Source organism: Mesoplodon densirostris, chromosome 16 (assembly GCF_025265405.1).
Source record: "Mesoplodon densirostris isolate mMesDen1 chromosome 16, mMesDen1 primary haplotype, whole genome shotgun sequence".
In the NCBI taxonomy this organism is placed as follows: Eukaryota; Metazoa; Chordata; class Mammalia; order Artiodactyla; family Ziphiidae; genus Mesoplodon; species Mesoplodon densirostris.
Window position 1 is genome coordinate 35,546,992 of NC_082676.1, and position 18,638 is coordinate 35,565,629.

Consider the following 18,638-nt stretch of genomic DNA (forward strand, 5'->3'; position numbering starts at 1 on the left):
AGAAAAAGAACCAGGTGGCCTTGCTTCAGTACTCCTGGTACAGCTCCTAACTCACCTGAAGGCAGTCCTCCCCAAATACCGTCTTTAATAGGGGCCACAGCTGCCCTCTCCCAAACCCTCAGCTCCCCCACTGTAGGTGTCCTACTTGCCATGACAGTGAAATCATAAGGTCCTCTAAGGCCCCCGCCCATGTGTCAACTACCGGTTTGTCTCGCAAAGTGTGCACTGACCGGCGCCATCGCCGCCAACATGAGTCAGTGGTCCTTGGAAGGATCAGAAGTGGGGTGTAAAAATGTCTGAATCTCAACCCCATTTCAAGCCTCCCGGGATGCAAGGGGCAAAGGGTACCTCCACCAGTGCAGAGAGTCTGCACTTCTGTGAAAAGAGCCTTCAGCTGGCCTGGGCAGCATTGTTTTTGAACAGAGGTGGTGAGGAGGGGCTGAGGGCAATGGTGCAGCAAGAGGGCAGTGCCCCTGAGAGATGGTCTCTTTCTCCACTGGCTCTCCTTCAATGCCACTTGACTGGAACCCTGGTGGGTATGGTCTGTGCACAGGGACCGATCCAAAAGTTAACTTACCTCAAGACACCTCCTATGGCCCCCAACCCCGCAGAGAAACTGAACCTCCAGCTCCTCCAAGATCAGCATAGCCCAGTGCTCCGTAGCCCTGGCTCCTGGGATTACTTGGGAAGGCAGAGAACAGAGCCACTCCTGGGTGGGAAGAGGGGACACCATTCCGAGTGGGGAGTGGCGGAGGCCGGAAGGGGTGCCACTGTAAGGGTGGCCCGGCTCAGTGGCCCGCTCACCTCCAGGACTGCAGACGCCGCCAACGCGGTCACCACAGACGTGGCTCCACGCACACTCACCTCACCTCGCCGCTTTCTCGGCCGGCCGGCAGCTCAGACCAGTAGAGACGCCACCCCACCCCCGCCCCTGCAAAAGCCCAGTCCCAGGACACGGGGTGGGGTGAGGCGGAGGCCGCCTCTCCTGGATTTCCCGACTCACACTCCACTCCCCCAACCCGGCGACCGGCTCCGGGGCGCGCAAGGGTTAACCTCGCGGGGGTGGGGACTTCGGCGCATTCCGCGCAGGGAGGGAGGGGAGAGGACAGGAGAGGAGGCGACGGGGAGGCGCAGGGGTCAAGCCTCAGAGTCTGTCGGAGCCTCGGGTGTCTCAGGCCACCGGGCAGCCACTGGGGCACACGGTGCGGACCTCCTGCCCCAAACTTCAAGTCGGGAGCGGGGAGAAAGACGCTGGGCATCAAGACAGGTGGTCGCCTGTGAGGATGCCGCCCCCCTCCCCAGGGACCGCTACGTCTACCCCACCTCTGCCGTCCCAGCCCCTGCTCCGGACACTTTACTGCTTTGGGTCCGGGATGAAGCCCAGAGGCCCCACGACGACCCCGGAGTTCGAGTCAGCCGACGTGGCCCTGGGCCCGCCGCGGCCCTGGGCCTGCCCGGCTGACGTGCGGCTCTGCGGCCACCTGCGGAAGCAGAAGTCCCAGCGCCGCCGCTTCTTTGTGCTCCGCGCCTACCCGCAGCGCCTCGAGTGTTACGAGAGCGAGAAGAAGTTCCGCGCCGGCCGAGCGCCGCCCAAGTTCAGCGTGAGCCTGGAGGGCGCGTGCACCATCAGTAAGCGCGTGGACGCGCGTCAGCGACACCTGATCGTCCTCTACACGCGCGACCGCAGCCTGGGCGTGGCGGCGGCCAGCGAGGCGGAGCAGCAGGCGTGGTACAGCGCCCTGCTCCAGGCGCGCGCTGCCGCCGCCGCCGCCGCCGGTGAGGCCCGAGCCCCGGGCTGCCTGAGACTGAGCTGGCGGGGGGGGGGGGGGGGGGCTCGGGCGGGTGGACGATCGTGGATTTGGTTTATCCGTAGTCTGTCCCTTCCCCAGGTCTCCGAAATCAAGACCAAACGTGAAGGGTTTACACGTTTTCAGTCCCCGGGCCACAGTGACTCCAGCCTGCCGGCCCGAGAGCCCCTGTGACCAGACCATTGTCTCTCCAGGTCCCGACTCCCACGAGGACCCCGGGGCCTGGATCCTCGCTCCGTTTCAGGAAGTCTGGCCCGTGACACTGCGGCCGAAGGGGCTGGGGCGGGCACGAGGCCTGGGCAGCGGCGGCTACTGCCTGTGCCTGGGTTCCGGGGTACTGAGCCTGCTGCGGAAGCCCGGGAGCAGAAGCTCCAGGGCCTCCCTGCCATCTCCGCCGCCGGCCCTGCGCTTGTCCCTGCTCAGCGTGCGCCGCTGTGGCCATGCCGACGCTTTCTTCTTCCTGGAGCTTGGCCGCTCGGCACCCACGGGTCCCGGGGAGCTGTGGCTACAGGCGCCCGACGCCGTTGTGGCCCAAAGCATTCACGAGACTGTCCTGGCCGCCATGAAACGAATCGGGGACAGTGGTGCCGGTGGCAGGGCTGAGCCACTGCCAAGAAAGCCCCCGATGAGTGCCTCCACACCCTCTGTCCCCCAATCTTATGAGACCCCAGCCTCTGCGGCCCAATCAAGCGGCCTGTACCGTCGGGGGCGCCTGAGTGAGAGAAGCGAGCAAGCAACCCTCAAGACCCTGGCCAGGCTGGGGGCGGCAGCCTCACACCCCGAGGGGTTGGAGCTGGGCGGGGTCTACATAACCAAGGGAGCCAGGAGTGACTATGAGCCCATGGGGGGCGGCCAAGCCAGTGGCTACGTGGTGATGGCACACCCGGACCTTCCTGCCTCAGCCAAAGCCGCTTCCCGCCAGCTGCTCCAGGATGGTGGGGTCACTGAATATGTGTCCATGAGCCTCTGTGCGCCACGGTCCTTTCCCTCGAGCTTCTTGCCTCTTTCCTACAGGCCTGGGGCCGGGGAGCCTGGACCCGGGCTCCAAGGCCCTCGTCTAGGCGTGGGAGACGACTGGGGACCCGCAGGGGCTCAACGCTGCTTGCAGCCGCCGTCAGAGTTAGCTGGGGAGTACGTGTGCCTTGAGTACGCGGCCGCCGACTACATAGTTATGGGCACTGACATCCCCGAGCCCCCGGACGGCGGCCTCAACTACGTAGACCTGGACCTGGTCCCTCCCATGGAGTTGCGAGGCGACGCCCCCGGGGCCAGGCACCGCCCACACAGCTACACACACATCGAGTTCCAGAACCTCGGGCAGGCCCCGGTGAGGAGACCCCCATGGCCCCTGGGTATAGCTGATGGACGGACAGACAGACGGGAGTGGAGGAAGAAAAAAAGGGCAAAGTTAAGAATGCCTTCCCGCCCACCCCCCTGAACCCCACAAACCCCTTCCGCCCGATGGATTGGTTCTACAGCTCAGATGTCCCCTAGGACGTGTGACCAGCAGAAACGCTGAGCTGCCCCTTAGGACGGGCTGCCTAAGGGCTCCGCCCCTTCCAACTGTGGCGCCTGGGAAGTCTTCGGGAGGAGGTTCCCCAAGAAGTTGGATTCTTTTAAGGGAGAAAATTCTAGAACTCTTCCCCCCTTAAAACAAAACCCCTACAAATTTCTGGACCTTCTCAGCCAAAGCCCTGACCCTCTGTTTCCCCACAGAGTTCCTGCAGCATCGCTCCAGAGTCTCAAGTCAGCCTTGGCCCCGCACCCTGCCTCCAATGATGACGACCAAGAAGACAGAGATCTGCCCCTCCCCGCCCCCCCCCCCACACCTGCTGTGCTGGCCTGGTGTCGGCTGAACTCCTGGGACCCCAGAGCAAGAAGGATGAGAGCAACAGGTATCTTACACTAGTGCCCTCCCAAAGTGATGACACCCCCTACCCACTACTTTGCCTTTCCCAACACCAGCTATGTGCTCACACAATTCTCCTTCTCCCTGGCCTGGCAGAACTGATAAGAGTCCTTGCTTCTGATATACTTAATCTAGTCTAGGAGACTATACTGTGCACCCCACCCCCATTAAAGTTTCCCTGCTGGGTGAGCCTGGAAAAGTCTTAGGTCCATGGATTCCCCTGCCCGACTGTAGGGGGAATGAGTAACAAGAATCTGAGGGGTGAGCAACCAAAGCCGTGGTGGAAGAAGAGACCCCATCCCTGCCTCCACGCCCCACTCTGCTATCTGCCACAAGGAGCCTGTTTGCAAACCAACACTGTTTTATTGTCAACAGAACCTGCCTGGGGAAGTAGGGGGCCCGCTCTCCCCCAGAGGGGCTATGGACCTTGGCTGTCTGGGGCCCGTGGGAGAGATGGGTCCGTGCAGTGAGAACAGCTCTGGCCACCACTGGCACCTGGGTGGTCAGAGGCAGGGTCTGGGGGGCCAGCAGGGGGCATGGGAGCCCCCGGGGGGCTGGGTCTTGGTTCCCCCTGGCTCATCTGAAGGAGGCCAGTGAGGGCGATCAGCTCAGGCCCACTGAGCCAGGCGGTGGAGCAGCCAGAGGACCGAGTGGGGAGGACCCAGGGGGACATGACTGGGGATGGGAGCAGCAGCTTCAGAGAGCCCATCACCTGAGGAGAGAGGAGAGGCAAGTGTCTCCTCCCGAGCCCTGCGTGAAGGCTGGGGTGAGGCCAGGGCAGGAAAAGTGCTCACCTGCTGATGGGCCTGAGACAGGTACAGGGGAACACGCTGCCCACGGGGCAGCAGATGGTCAGAAAGAAAGACAGCTTCACGGCATATCACCGGGAACCCTGGGGAGGAGAAGCTGCTAGGGTGGCAAGCACTGCACTGGTTCTCCGCGGAGTCTGAGGGGACCAAGGGCCGTACCTGCATCCCTGGGCGCCTGCTCTCCACTCTGACGTCCTGCTAGACTGGGCCTGAGGCCTCTGCCTGAGGCTGCCTCGTACAGAGAGCAGAATGAGGGATGGCGCAAGGTCCGGCCTGAGAAGGAGGTGCCTGACTCACAGCTGTGCCCCTGTGGAGGGACGGGAAAGATTCCTGGAGCTTCAGCCCCCTCCCAAGGCATCCCTGCCCCACCCGAGGCTGGTGCCACAGGTACCCCCAACTCACCGACACCAGCCGAGGTCCCGGTTTAGCCTCACAGTTGGGGTGCCATGGCGCCAGCAGGGTCATCCTTGACGGGGCCACCTCGCAGTTCATCTGGGGGGACAGGGGAACTGGGCGGGGGGAGGACTTGAAGAGATTAAAATCGGCTCAGGAGTCGGTAAAAGGGTCTTGGGGGTAAAGATGGCAGGACCCTGTACCTACCTGGGGTTCCGGGTGACCGCTCAGCAGCCAGGCCTGGGGGCGGCCGAGGCAGCAGCTGCTCTTTCGGGGTCCAGTTAGGCCTTTGGGACCAGGGCTGAGGACTGGGAAGGGGCGGTACTGAGATGCTTCGGTCACAGCCTCCCGCAATCACCTCCCCGCTCCAAGTCTGAATACTTCCAAGGCAGGGCCAAGGGTACCCGGTGCGGGGAGACTGGTCATACCCACTCTTCGCTACTAGGGACAACTGAGATTTTCTCACACTGTGGGCCCCCGTCGGGTTTCGCCCAAGTGCCGCCGGCAGAGCCCCTCACCTGTCCTGTGGGGTTGTTCTTGGCTCCCGCAGGGATTCCTCTCCAGAGTCCCAGGCCTGGCCGGGGTCGCTGCCCGCCGAGGGGCCTTGTTCCTCGGGCGCCTGCTCCTCGCCCGCGCCCCACCGCCGGGGGGTCCCGGGCAACATGCCGCGTCCAGGCGGAGGGCAAGTCAGGGCCCCGCGCCGCCCGCCTGGCACCTCCCAGCTCCCACTCGGGCGCAGCCTCCCTCAGCGGCCCGCGCTACCCCGCGCGCCCAGCTTGCGGCCCACCTCGCAGGGCTTCGCGGCGCAGGCGTCCAGCGCGTTTCCGGGCCACGTGGCGCACGGTCCCGCCGGGATCCCGCGAGCGCCCCCTGGCGGCGCGGATGGCGGGGCCACACGGAAGGGTGAAAACGGCCAGAGGGAACTGCGGCGCCCGGACGTAGAGGCTACCCGTCCCCGGCACGCACAGCTCTCGTTCGCAGACACACACACAGCTGAGGGGCAACCTAGAGGGCTTCCGGCTTCCGTTTATTGCACGTGACACAACACCCAGCCCCCAGTCTTCCATCCCAGACCCTCGACCACGCCCAGAGGCGGCCTCGCGCCTTGCTGGGTCAGCCTGCTTCCAAGCTCCCGGGCAGACAGGTGCCTGAGGCACAGGGCCAGGCCCGAGGCCGCCCTCACCAGTCCTCGCTAGAGAGCAGAGCCCAGGTGTGACTGTCTTCTCTGTTCCTGGGGTTCCCGCCGGGTCGGGCCCCTGCACCCCGACCTCAACCCCTAAGGCCGTTCCAGCAGTGCATGGATGACAGCAGCGATGTAGGGGAGGCCCCTTCCCGGGGCCCCCTCCTCTTCCAGGATGTGGTGGGGCTGGCACAGGGACTCCTAGGGGGAGGGGCTCAGGTTAAGTTCCCCTTGTCACCTCCTCTTCTCAGCTGTAGGGTGGGAGACACCCTAAAGGAGCCTGGGCAAAGGAAGCTGACAGAATGTAGCAGGCAAGGGTCAAGGGCACCCTGGATGTGGCTTGGGGACAAATGAGATGCAAGGAAGCTGCCAGAGGATAACAGAAGGGAGATGACACAGGGGGCCAAGACTCAGAGGGAAGGACAGACCTGCCATTTCCAGAGGGAAGTGCTGGAGTAGGCAAGCTGGCACATAGAGCCCAGGGGACACGGCCAGGGATGGGCCCCCGGCACAGCAGGAGCAGACGCAAACACACACACACATACACACACACACACACACACAGGCAGCCACGGTCTGTACAATTTATACAAGAGACAGAGACCCAGCCTGGGCCCCTGCATCCCCTACAAATATAGAGTTCTCTCTACAAAATATAGATAATTTAGCCCCCTATAGCAGCTGGGGGGGGATGGTGCAAGGAGGAAGGTTAAGACCCACCCTCTAGGGAAGCAGAGGGCAGGGCAGGGAAAGGACTTAAAAGGCACCATCAGCACTGAGAAGGGAGGGGCTACAGGAGGGTGGCCAGAGGCTGGGGGCCCAGGGTCTGGGGGCACCAGAGTGGGGCCTCTGAGGTCAGTGTTTATGAGGGGAGGGGGGTTCACTAGTGTCTTTGGTAGGGGCTGAAGGCACCACCGGTGGGGAAGGGGGTTTGCACAGGAGTCTTATAAATAGAAGTAGGGCAAGGGGGTAGGGGGAGGGGTGACTTCAGGTCCTAGGAACCCAGGAGCCGAGTGTAGACGACACAGAGCAGCAGCATGAGGACCACGTAGAAGAGGATGAAGCCTCCCAGACCAGAGGGGGGCCAGAGGGGCGGGGGGGACCTGCCCCCCGCCCGCTTCACAGCCTCCAGGGTGGTCCACAGCCCCTGGGCAGTGCCCTGGAGGAGATCCGAGGGCGAGCACAGGTCAGCCTGGGAAGGGAGAGTAGGACAGATGGACAAGGACAAAGGACAAAAGACGTCAGCAGCAGCAGCAAGACAATCCTTCCCACCCCCTGCCCTCACGTGCCAGGGCCAGAGCCACGCCAACATGCAGAGTGCAGGGAAGGGAGGCATGCAGGGGAGACATGCGGGACAGGGGCTGGCGGATGTGCTTCCTGCTGAGAAGCAGACACCCCCCGTGAATGGAACCCTGCCATCCATGCAGGGTGCCCCGCTGAGCCCAGGACACTGCACCCTTTGTAGAAGAGACCAGCCCTGGGCCCCTGAGAACACACCCCCATACCTCAGGCACCCCCATTTTTCGACAAGCTTCTAAGAAACTCTCCACATTCTTCCGAGACTTGAGGGCACTGAGTTTTGGCTGGGGGTGGGTAAGAAAGGAAAAAGAGAGTAAGGGGGAAGCCCCAGGAGTCCCCGTCCCAACCCCTACTTCCTGCCTGGGCCCCAACTGACCACAGCAGGTGAGGGCACATGAATGAAGGGCACGGAGCGGGGCCGCAGCTGGTTGGCCAGCTGACAGAGGATGACCCCATTGGCTAGAGCCTCTGCCAGGTCCTCGGGCAGGGGCCGCTGCAGCTGGGACTCAAGCACCTGGGAGGCAGGGGAAGGAGGGGGAGAGGTCAGGGTCAGCAGGGAACGCCCTCCTGCCCCTTCCGTCTCAGGGGAGGTACCAGGGTAGGCAAAGAGGCTGTTGAGGGAAGCCGGGAACCTCCAGGCACCACGCGGAGCCCAGGCTCCACCCACGCAGATCCCACCTCTCATACCTGGCGCAGCTGAGCCATCACCTCCTTTTCGTCCAAAAGCTGGGGGGATCGCCGAGGTCTCAAGACAGAGTCCGGTGATGAAGCGCCTGGAGAGAGAGGAGGGTGTGGGGCCGCCTCCACTACGCACCATCGACTTTGTAGCCCGGTCGCAGGGTCTGGCACCCACATCGCCTGCCTCTGCGCTTGTGGGATTTTCAACACAATGGGACAACTGACCAGAGAACTCCCACGCCAGAAGGGACGGCCCCAGCGCCGGGGTTAGTGCTGGATTAGCACCGGGTTAGTACTGGGGAGGAGGGAAGACCCACCTGAGCTGCTCTGAGAGGAAGAACGGAAGAGGAAGCTGTTTGGTCTCTGAATGGAGCTGAGCGGCCGGGGAGCAGGTGTGGTCGCTGGGGGCCAGAGCCAGGGGGCAGGAGAAGCATCCCCTCAGTGTCCTTCTCCTCCCTCAGGCCACCAGGTCTCAACACCCCCCTCACCTACACAGGCCCGCACCCTCCTCCCAGCGCCGCCGTCCCACCTGGTCCCGCTGTAGGAAGGGGCTCCTGGGAGGTGGAGGCGGGGGTGGGAGCACCCTGCCCCCCCGAGGCTCCCAGCTGGGTGGCATTGGACTTGGGCGTGCCGCTGAGGAGAGACAGAAGGGGAGTCGAGGGGATGCTCAGGAGAAGGGCGTGTAGGGCGAGGCCCGAGGGAGGCGGGGTCCAGGAGGACACATACTTGTAGGTGGCCTGAGCGGACGAGGCGGCAGCAACCCCGCCAGGAGCCCTGACCCCCAGCTTCGGAAAACTAGGAAATGAAGGTGTGGGGTCAGCAGTGCCAGGCGGGGCTCCGCCAACCCCGAGAGGCAGGGAAGCTCAGGAGGCCTCACCGCCAGGGCAGCTGCTCCCACGCCCACACCTGTCCTTCCTTGGGGAACCCCACACTCCACTCTGCTGCTGCTGCCGCCGCTCGCGCTCCTGCCACAGCTGCAAGGTGTCTGGGCGCCGCCTCTCCTCCCCTGCCGGCTCCTCCCGCCTGCGGGGCAGAGGCAGGATGAGAGGTGGAGCAGGGCTGGAGGAGAGGACAGGGGGGCGGGGCGATGCAGTAAAGGGAGGAGGCGCCGCCTCAGGTGGCTCCGGGTACCTGCTGCTTGGTGCCCTCTCCCCATCCCCTGCCACAGGGCTCGATTCTGGTGGCCGCTGCTCCTGAAGAAAGAACAGCAGAGGGGCTGAGGGGGTTCCCCGAGCCTGCACTGGCTCCCCTCCTCCAGCTCTCTCATGGTGGATGGACAGGCGGACGCGGGCTCCCCTCACCTCGCCAGCACCTCGCTCTTCGTCCTCCCCAGGGACGTGGCTGTCGATGAAGTCAACCTGCTCAGGGTCTCCGTCAGCTGGAGAGAGCAGTGCGCATCAGCGAGCCAATGCGGGCGCTTAGGCCCTCGTCCATGCCCCACCCCCCGGCCCCTAGCCCGTGATCCCACTACACACCAGAACCATCCTCCCTCCGCTCCCTGGGTCCCCGAGGCTCCCGGGCCAGCTCTGAGATCCGGAACGACAACTCGGAAAATTCATCCGTTGACTGTAAATGCAGAAATGCAGAGATAGGAGACAGCCTCTCTGGAGTCCCAGGGCCCATGGAGTTCAGGGCCCCGGGCTCTGCTGCTGAGCCAGCCCTTCCCCGCGAGATACTTGGGCGAGCGAAGGAAGAGGACTCCAGCCATCACCAGTCACTCTGAGCTTTAGAGGTAGTAGGCGAAGGGTCCCGGCTCAGAGGTTCTCCCCTGGGGCTGAGATCTCCCATGATCCTTGGAAAGGAGGCCCTTACCTCATTTCCAGACCACCTCTTGCTGCCACTGTCAACGCTGTGGAAGCCTGAGTCCAGCCCTCCGTCATACCGACGTCCCGGAAACAACTCCTCAGCAGGGCTGGGGCCAGCCAGGGAGAGCTGGTCAGCCCCATTCTGGGCAGCAACCCCGTCATCCGCCCTCCGGAAACCATGGGGTCCCTGGTGCTAGGAAGGGGTTTAAGTATCCAGGGGCTTCCCTCCTTCCCACGTGGAACTTACCAGGGGCTGAAACTCGGGGGCCGGGAAGGGGCCAGGTCCCCCAGTGCAGACCCCCCGCGCCGCCCAGCCTCTGTTGACAAATACTTGAAGATGTGAAGTTTCCCCTTCAGGCAGATCTAGGTGTGGAGGCACATGGCGGGTAGTTAGGGGAAGAGAGGGGGGCCTCCCAGATCCTGCTTGGCTACCAAAGGGACCTATGCCCCCAACTCCTGCCCATTCTCGGGCCCGTCCTCACCTGGGCAGGCGGGCTTTGCAGGGGGTTGCTGTCCAGCAAAATGACCTGCAGGTGCCTGAGGCGGCAGAAGGAGACCGGGATGCGGGAGACACGGTTACAGGAGAAATCCAGGCGGACAAGAGGAAGGTCTCCCAGCTCTGGCGGTGGGTGAGGGAAGAGTTAGAAGCATGCCCCGGGGCGGGGCCTTGTGCTCACTTCCTCTGCCCCCTGCTCTGGCTGGTGGGTCACCCCTGGGGCCACCGCGCCTCCGCCCTGGTTGGCTGAGGGCGCTCCCCAGGACCCACCTCCCTGCTCCTCTTCCCGCTCAGACCAACTTCCGCTGCTGCCCACCCCACGTGCTTCCCTTGTCCTCCCACCCCACCGCCGATTCCTCCTTCTCAAGTGTCCATCACGAGGCCCAAACCAAACTGTGCCACCGCGTTGCTCAAAAGCCTTCCAGGATCTGCAGGCGGGGCTGCTGCGGGTGAGCGGGCTGCACCCTGCACAAAGGCACGGGGAGAGGGGGCTGCTGCGACCGTACAGCGCTCCACTAGCCAAGCCCTGGCCCACCCGCAGGAGAGGGTACCCTTCTCCACTTCTCAGAAAGTCACAGCTGGATTAGTGGTGCCCCGAGACACAGAATAAGAATAAAAATCACTGCTCTGAAAAATTTCGCGCCAAGCTGGCAGGTAATCCCCGTGTCAGTATGACATGCTAGCTCGGAAGTGTTTTCTGCCGCTATCATGGTTCGTCCGCTAAACTGCATCGTCACTGTGTCCCAGAACATGGGCATCGGCAAGAACGGGGACCTGCCCTGGCCCTCGCTCAGGAACGAATACAGGTATTTCCAAAGAATGACCACAACCTCTTCAGTAGAAGGTAAACAGAATTCGGTGACTATGGGTAGGAAAACCTGGTTCTTCATTCCAGAGAAGAATCGACCTTTAAAGGACAGAATTAATATAGTTCTCAGTAGAGAACTCAAGGAACCTCCACAGGGAGCTCATTTTCTTGCCAGAAGTCTGGATGATGCCTTAAAACTTATTGAGCAACCAGAATTAACAAATAAAGTGGACATGGTCTGGATAGTGGGAGGCAGTTCTGTTTATAACGAAGCCATGAACAAGCCAGGCCATCTTAGACTATTTGTGACAAGGATCATGCAGGAATTTGAAAGTGACACATTTTTTCCAGAAATTGATTTGGAAAAATATAAACTTATCCCAGAATATCTAGGTGTTCCTTCTGATGTCCAGGAGGAGAAAGGCATTAAGTACAAATTTGAAGTATATGAAAAGAACAATTAATGTGAAAGTGTTTTCTGATCTATTTCAAGCCTCCTCCTCCCCCCGAAAAAATTATGTATTTTTTGTTGTAGAGACTTTTGTTGACTTTAGATCTATACATAATTATTTCTAAGCAAAGTACTTTTATTCCCCATTAATCTTAACTAGACTGTATCAGATACCATTTGTGAAACATTTCTTGCTGTAACTTCCTGAATGCCCATCAAGAGTCAAGGATAGGTGACCAGCACTTGCCTAGGGCAGAATATCTACCAAGACAGCCCAAAGTGGAAGAGTGCCCTGGCAGCATGAGTTGAAACCAGAGCCTATAGAGCTAGGAGCTAGGCAGATGGGTCCAAGGTCAGAAATGGATTATAAACAGAAGAGCCAGCATTCAGTTATTAAAATTAGATCAAAAGAGGGACTGTGAATTACTTTATATCACACTTCTGAAAAAAATTCTCTTCACTCAGACCAGGAGTCAGTAAGTTGAAAAATCCAGGATATTCCACAGGGATAGTAAAGACGCAGGTACGAGACTACCTTTTTGGTGGTTAAAGGAGAAGGTCTGAGACCTTAAAAAACTTTGTTTCTGATCTTCAGTGAGATTGTATGGGATGTTACAATGATAGAACAAGAATTGGCTGCTCTTTACAAAAAAGAATTAATATCAAGCATAATGGCTAAAATTAAAAATTCAAAGAGGTAATAAATTGAGAATGAATATTGCTAGAAACCAAAATTAGCAAGTTAGAAACTAAACTTCACAGAATTAAAAAATTAAAATTAAAACATGTTTTACCCAACATGTTAGCAAAGATTCAGATTAAGTACCTCCCCAAAATAGCATTTTCTGCCTTATAAATTGGTACAACCTTTTTAGAGTGTAAGTTAGCAACATCAATTAAAATTCAAAATATTCTGGGTTTGGACCCAGAACTTCCACTTCTAGGAATTAATCCTGAACAAAGAAATGAACCCAAGAGTATTTGTTGCAACTTTTTTTTTCAAACTTGGAAACAGCCCAAATGTTGATTAATAAGAAATAACTAACCAATATGTCTATAAAATGTAACATCTACAGCAGTTAAAAAGAATGAAATACTGACAGGAAAATGCCAAAAATTGCTAAGTGAAAGAAGGAAATTGTGTATAATACTCAAAATGTTTAATAAATGTTCATGTGTGGGAAAAAGCAAAAAAAAAGAAAAAATCACTGCTCTCTGGTCAAGCACCGCTCCCCGGTTAAGGAGTTCATGATCTGGCTCCACCCATGTCTCGCACCTCGCTGCCCACCCTCACACCATATCAGACAACCCTCCACCCCCTTTGCTCTGGGCTTCTCCACATGCTGTCTGCTCAGGTAGGAGAACCCCATTTTTCTGTCCATGCATCTTTCAAGGTTCAGCTCAAGGGTCATTTCTTCTATGAAATCTTTCTAAACACTAGGTTGGAATTTATCACTCCTTCCTCTGGGCCCCCAGGGCATTTTGCTGGGGTCTCTTTTATGGCCCAGAGAGAGCCCTGATTAAATGCTTATTTGTACCCCTACTGTCTTAGAAGGAAAGAAGGAGTTGGGGGGAGCCTAGAGAAAATGGATGGCCACCCGACTCCCCTCTCTTGTTCTTCAAAACCATGGGTAGCATGGCCCCAGCCTTCCCACCTAGCCCTGGCTTGCCTTTCTAACCACGTCTGTGCTGGACCTCCGTGCTTTACACACAGGGTTGCTTCTACCTGGGTTGCAGAAGGATGGAGAACTCTCCTTCAAAGGTCAGCTCTTGCTGCACCTCTGGGCTGACTGAGGTCTTCCCCAGGTCCCTGAGCAGAGCCACACGGCTCCCTCTAGCCCCTACAGCGCTAAGTTTCCTGTTCTAGCGCCTCCCTCTGCTTGTCTCTCCCCATTAAGCCATTAAATCTTAAGAGTTGGCCCCAGATCTGAGTGACATCACTCACATCTACCTGTTCCCCACCTAAAACACAGGAAACACACACACACAACAATGCTGGCTGAATAAAGGAAGGTGTGCCTGCTTTGGAGCAAAGGCTATCAAGTGTCGGGTGCATCACAATTAGCTCATTAAAATGGGGTTGCCTGAGCTCCAGCTCACTGGTTCAGAATCTCTGGGGAGGCAGCACAGGACCTCACCTGACTCAGGTTTTGAGCTTCATGGGCGCTAAATGGTGACACTGGGTGACCTTGAGGGCTCCTCTTGACTGTGAAATTCTACAGGGTGCCGATGCACTCCCCACTCCCCTTCCTGTACCTTTCCCCACATTGTCAAGCACAGCTAATAACCCATGCCTTGCCAGCCTCAGAGGGTTGCTGATCAAGAGCAAAGAAAATAGTTTACAGTGTGTCTCATACATTGCAAAACCCTGGGCAACTAAGGCATTATTTTTCCTTGAAGATTCCTTGTCTGTGACTCCTCCAAGGTAGATGCACACACGCACACGCACACACACGCACACGCACACACACACCCTCACACCCCTCCAGTTCTTCCTTTTCCTCACCATCAGGCAGGGCGCTGAGCTGGTTCCTCCGGACATTGAGATCCCGCAGGGAAGGGAGGCCACACAGCTCCGCGGGGAGAGATGGCAACTCATTGCTGCTCACATCCTAGAATGAAGAAAGAAGTAGCGAAGGAGCCACAGACCCCGAGCATCAGAAACTACCTCCTGGACCTGGCCACCTGCTTTAGTCTCCGCTTTTCCCCTAGGGCGCATCCCTCCTTTCCCTGCCCTCCCCCGCCCCACAAAGATCCCTAGTGCCTGGCTCATCAGTCCCTCTTGCCACCCTGCTCCCCGTCCTCACAAGCTGTCGCAGGCTCCCCAGGGCGCTGATGTCGGGAGGTAGGGCCCCCAGTTTGTTGTTGCTGACGATGAGCACTCGCAGGGGCAGCTGGCAGATGTAGGGTGGCAGCGATGACAGCTGGTTTCGGCTGTGGGAGGGAGGAGGGCAGTGGGCTCACCCTCCAGGCATGGCGCTGTCCTTTCAGGGTCACCAGGAGGGTCACTCAGGGTGCCGAGAAGGACCACCCCCTACCCTCCGGTGGCCCTGCCTCCCTACCTGAGGTTGAGGTAGGTGAGAGCTGTGAGATTCCCCAAGGCTGGGTTCAGGCATCTCAGACAATTGTGGTAGAGACTCAGACCCTCCAGGGACACCAGCTGACACGCTGCCTCTGGCACCTCGGGGAACCGGTTCCGGGACAGGTCTAGAGGAAGCAAGTGTCAGGGGAGAGCTTGCAAAGACCCAGCCCTGGACAGGAAGACCTTGAACTTCCCCAGAGCCAAGGAATCAGACCTATAAACCTGGACCCTCTAGAGCGAGAAGAAAGCCTTCCGTAACCTGGAGCCCATTCCAAGCATAGCCAGAGCGGCAAAGGGAAGGCAAAGGCCTTGGGGTCACTGGGCTGGAGAAGCCTAGACTTGGGGGAGGGGGGTGAGCCATGAACACCATCTTCAAACACACAAATGCAGGGCTATCCTGTAAGAGTGGCTAGATTCTATAACTCTTGTGGTTTCTGTTCTGTGATGCCTGGAGAGGTGGAAGGCAAAGGTGATAGGAGAAGGTTGGTGCTCCAAAGGAACTAGCAAGGTGATGGGCTGGGAGGTTCAAGGTAAGGATATGAACAACCCCTGGGGGACACGACCAAGAAAGCTCATCCCTCCTAGGCGCCCTGTCTCCCAACCTCTACCTATTTTCCACCAAGGGTTATTATAGCCTGGCTCTAGAGACCTGACACTGGCCACCGGTTTTTCACCAGCCCCTGGGATCAGCAAGCCAGGTCCAAGGCACTATGAAGTTACAGATCCAAGGACCTGGAGGGAAAGGCAAGTGGACCAAGCCAGAGGTGGGAGGTGGAGTCCCAGGCACACCTTCCTCAGAGCTGGCCTCCTTCCTGCCCTCTTCCAGTCTCAACGGCCTGCTTCTACTTCCTCTCTCGCTGACCCGGACTTCAGACCAGCTCCTTTGCCCGTGTCTTGGGCATGGGCGAGGAGTGGAGAGGGTGGAAAGGACGGGAGAGTCTACTACCATCCTTTTATCTCAACCAGCGGCTTGCTAGACCAGTGCAAGGCGTCCAGCATGGGGTTCCTGCCAGTCTGGAGGCTCTCACTGCTTAGACGGCTACAAGCCCGGGTCTCTGCTCCCTCTGCCCAGCCTGTATTGGGAGGGGCCCAGGGCCTGCCGGGGAAGTCCCAGGGAACAGAGGTTGGGTGAGCTTCTTAGAGGGCCCTCTCCACGGAGGGGCAAGCAAAAGCCGAGGGGAGGGGAAGCAGGGGTATATCCCCCAAGGAAATGAGTCTTGTGACAGGAAATGAAGTAGAAATAATCTGTCAAGTTCTGTCTCTGGGCCCTGTGTTTACCAGGGCGGACGACAGCCTGACGCCCCAGGAACCCTCTCTGCTCCCAGCCCTGGCGTGCACAGAAAAAAGACCTGTCACAGAAGAAGACAGTTCCAGAGAGGGTGGGAGGATGAGATGCAGTCCTCCCGCCCTCCCCCTCCACCTGCCCGCTTTCTCTGCATCCACAAATGTGTGTGCTGCATGCACATGTGGATGAGGGGGGTGGAGGGCATGTTGTGATGGGGCGAGCCAGGGAGCAGGGGCAAAAGCTCAGAGTGAGCGAGCGGAAGGGAGCGGGGCTGGAGGAGCGGTGCACAGGAGGCACAGGATGTGGTCTGTGAAAGAATGAGCTGCACTTCTCTTTTGTGAGAGCAGCCCTTCCCCCCACCTCAGGATTCATCCTACTATCAGGGCCCCGGACCGAGTCCAAGGGACAGCAGGGACCTGCGCACAGCACACGTGCAAGGAAAACGCTGGTTCAGAAAGAGCTGCGGAAGCAGAAGAGGTTCCACACGATTCAGTCAGCGGAGCTGAAGTTTTTAGTCCGTCAGGGTTGAAGGGCAAGGAAGTGTGGAGAGCAGGGTATGGGCAACAGACTGGGTTCCTGTCACTTCCTCTTTCCACCCCTAGCTACAGGCACCCTGCTTGGGGAGAGGGGCCGGAGGAGAGAGTTCTGGACGAGAGAGACCCACCTGGCCTAGAACCTGGGCCCTGAAAGGACTGAGGCTTCCTGTGTGGAGAGCAGGGTAGAGAGGGGTTCTCAGGAAGCTGGGATTGTCCCGCTTTCCCAGGAGAACAGGCTGCACCCTGAGCCGGAATGCTGGGGGAGGAGGCGGAGAGGGGATGGGAGCTGGGAGGGGGCCCAGGAGGTCTTGGGAGTTTTCCCCAGTAGTCCACTCACACAGACAGAGCCCTAAGGAAGTAAAGAATAACATTTGGTCTTTGTCAAAAAACAAGCAAGGGGGAGGGGAAAGGGAACAGACGGCAAGTGTCACACAGCTGCTGAGGTCAATCTGGAGCTGGGCGGGTTAGGCGGCTCGGGGAGACTGAGAGGGACATCAGTGGCTCCCGGGCGCCCTGAACTCACTCGCCGCAGAGTGGGCGAGTGAGTTTACCTAGCAACCCAAGACAAGGGGAGTGGTTTCAACTGGTTCTCTCCAGAACAGTCGAGGAAAGACTGTGTGTCAGCGCCCACTAGGGTGTTTGCAGGTGAGCAGGCACCTGCTAGGGGGGCAGTGCAGTCCCAGGGCAGTGTCATCAAGGGGACACTCTCATCCAGCCCCAAGTCCCACCCTGGGCTCGGCTGGGGTGGGGCTTTGGGAATGCAGTCCTCCACCCGTCTCGCAATCCCCACCCCCCAGCTGCCAACCCAAGGTCAGAGTCTGCCTCCTGAGCAGCTGAGGCCTCACTTGTCACAGTGGAGTCTCTGCACCCTACCATCAACAGACACCAGGGTGGAGGGAGCATGATTACAGGGATCCTATGGGTGGGGGACTAGGAAGGACAGTTGGACCGTCTCTAGCTTCCCAGCACTCCTAGCTGGGAGATAAGATTTCCTTCCTTTCAGCAACTGCCTCAAGTCCCTCCCCCGTGGGGAAAGCAGAAACTGAAATGGGAATTCTAGGGTCTCTGTGAGATCACAGGCTCCACAGTGACCTGACACACGCAAGAGGGAGGAGTCGCCGCAGATAAAGGAGTCAGGGAAAATAGGAGGAAGAGCTCGCGGAGAAAAGAGTTGGGGGAGGCGGGAGATTTGCTTTTTTCCCACAGGCTGGCTGGGGGAACAGTGGAGAGAGTCAGTGGCCTTAGGGGGCGGGACTACAGGCAAAGGAAACAGAAACTTGGGCCTGTCAGGGGCAAACGCATGGAAGCGGGGGCCTGGGGCTGCTCTTATCTTGGTGGAACAGGGGAAAGAGTTGGAGACGAAGTGGAGAAAGAGAAAGGAGTCATTGGGGGTGGGGGGGCTCGTGAGGGCTGCTTTATGGAACGATCAGAACTGAGGTTGAAGAGATCACGCAAATGAGCCAAGCAGGTGAGGGGCAGGACCATTCTACAGGTGCGCAGATATGCAAATAAAGAGAAGCGGGGCGGGGTAGGGGGGCGCTCACGACGCTCGGCCAGAGATTCTAGAGTGTTCCGTGCAAACGAGAAAAGCGCTCATTGTCTAGTAGTTCTTAAAGTGGGGAGGGGGTGGTAGCAGACTTATGCAAATCAGCAGAATCTAGAACTCCGACGGCCAGGTGATGGGGCGGGCCAGACTCCCGGGCCCGGGAAGCAACAAGCGAGGGGCGGGGCTATGCAAATGAGGGTCCCGGCCGGGCTCGGAGCCGGGTGCACTCACCAGCCTGGGTGATGTCTGACAGGTCGTAGCTGCGGGCCGCGCCCCGGGGGAAGTGCTTCAAACGCCGGTTAGACAGGTTCAGGGTCCCGGTGGCCACGGCCTCCTCTAGGGCCCGCTCTGCACTGCGGCTCCCGGGCAGACCCGGAGACCCTGGAACGGAGGTCGTGGCCGCCGCCTCCTCACTCCCGGCGGCGAGAGGGGCCGCTACCGCCGCCGCCATCCGCTCCCGGCGGCTCCCGCTGCCTGACTGACGGGACGGGCCGTCCCTCCTTGCCCCTCCCCCTCCTCGGAGCCGCCGTAGTCGCTTCCAGGGGGAGGAAGC

The 18,638-nt window shown here is 59.2% G+C and overlaps 4 protein-coding genes across 6 annotated transcripts; 2 read left to right on the plus strand and 2 right to left on the minus strand.

Annotated features, from left to right (window-relative positions):
- Positions 1-1,142: 1,142 nt before the first annotated feature.
- Positions 1,143-3,898, plus strand: LOC132476337 (insulin receptor substrate 1-like). The gene is made up of 3 exons (XM_060078227.1): positions 1,143-1,776; positions 2,003-3,135; positions 3,525-3,898. The coding sequence occupies exons 1-3, from the start codon at positions 1,284-1,286 to the stop codon at positions 3,585-3,587; spliced, it is 1,689 nt and encodes a 562-aa protein (XP_059934210.1). The 5' UTR covers positions 1,143-1,283; the 3' UTR covers positions 3,588-3,898.
- Positions 3,899-4,069: 171 nt separating this feature from the next.
- SAP25 (Sin3A associated protein 25) lies at positions 4,070-5,824 on the minus strand. The gene is made up of 6 exons (XM_060077767.1): positions 5,438-5,824; positions 5,127-5,227; positions 4,929-5,035; positions 4,686-4,833; positions 4,512-4,609; positions 4,070-4,429 (listed from the first exon to the last, which is right to left on the minus strand). The coding sequence occupies exons 1-6, from the start codon at positions 5,581-5,583 to the stop codon at positions 4,136-4,138; spliced, it is 894 nt and encodes a 297-aa protein (XP_059933750.1). The 5' UTR covers positions 5,584-5,824; the 3' UTR covers positions 4,070-4,135.
- A 101-nt stretch (positions 5,825-5,925) lies between these two features.
- LRCH4 (leucine rich repeats and calponin homology domain containing 4) lies at positions 5,926-18,615 on the minus strand. Of its 3 annotated transcripts, none has more exons than XM_060077766.1 (18): positions 18,317-18,615; positions 14,699-14,843; positions 14,444-14,570; positions 14,143-14,248; positions 10,364-10,500; positions 10,129-10,244; positions 9,889-9,988; positions 9,552-9,642; positions 9,378-9,454; positions 9,208-9,269; positions 8,983-9,099; positions 8,803-8,871; positions 8,606-8,709; positions 8,394-8,477; positions 8,086-8,171; positions 7,775-7,912; positions 7,605-7,682; positions 5,926-6,300 (listed from the first exon to the last, which is right to left on the minus strand). In XM_060077766.1, exons 1-18 carry the CDS (start codon positions 18,534-18,536, stop codon positions 6,196-6,198), a joined length of 1,962 nt encoding a protein of 653 aa, XP_059933749.1. In that variant the 5' UTR covers positions 18,537-18,615; the 3' UTR covers positions 5,926-6,195. The 3 variants fall into 3 exon arrangements, with proteins under 3 accessions (XP_059933749.1, XP_059933747.1, XP_059933748.1); XM_060077764.1 differs by lacking the exon at positions 5,926-6,300 and adding an exon at positions 6,670-7,291; XM_060077765.1 differs by lacking the exons at positions 5,926-6,300; positions 8,803-8,871 and adding an exon at positions 6,670-7,291.
- Positions 11,047-11,984, plus strand: LOC132476153 (dihydrofolate reductase-like). The gene has a single exon (XM_060077932.1). The coding sequence runs from the start codon at positions 11,086-11,088 to the stop codon at positions 11,647-11,649; it is 564 nt and encodes a 187-aa protein (XP_059933915.1). The 5' UTR covers positions 11,047-11,085; the 3' UTR covers positions 11,650-11,984.
- Positions 18,616-18,638: the final 23 nt, after the last annotated feature.

Bases quoted from the DNA above. Each gene is read 5' to 3' on its own strand.
- LOC132476337 (XM_060078227.1), top strand. From the start codon at position 1,284: ATGCCGCCCCCCTCCCCAGGGACCGCTACGTCTACCCCACCTCTGCCG. The intron at 1,777-2,002 runs GTGAGGCCCGAG...TTGTCTCTCCAG, and splicing joins TGCCGCCGCCGCCGCCGCCG to GTCCCGACTCCCACGAGGAC. The intron at 3,136-3,524 runs GTGAGGAGACCC...GTTTCCCCACAG, and splicing joins AGAACCTCGGGCAGGCCCCG to AGTTCCTGCAGCATCGCTCC.
- SAP25 (XM_060077767.1), bottom strand. From the start codon at position 5,583: ATGTTGCCCGGGACCCCCCGGCGGTGGGGCGCGGGCGAGGAGCAGGCG. The intron at 4,834-4,928 runs GTGAGTTGGGGG...GTCCCTCCACAG, and splicing joins CGGGACCTCGGCTGGTGTCG to GGGCACAGCTGTGAGTCAGG. The intron at 4,430-4,511 runs GTGAGCACTTTT...CTCTCTCCTCAG, and splicing joins TGTCTCAGGCCCATCAGCAG to GTGATGGGCTCTCTGAAGCT.
- LOC132476153 (XM_060077932.1), top strand. From the start codon at position 11,086: ATGGTTCGTCCGCTAAACTGCATCGTCACTGTGTCCCAGAACATGGGC.
- LRCH4 (XM_060077764.1), bottom strand. From the start codon at position 18,536: ATGGCGGCGGCGGTAGCGGCCCCTCTCGCCGCCGGGAGTGAGGAGGCG. The intron at 8,710-8,802 runs GTATGTGTCCTC...GTCTCTCCTCAG, and splicing joins TCCGCTCAGGCCACCTACAA to CGGCACGCCCAAGTCCAATG. The intron at 7,292-7,604 runs GTATGGGGGTGT...CTCCCTTCCCAG, and splicing joins GAAAAATGGGGGTGCCTGAG to GCTGACCTGTGCTCGCCCTC.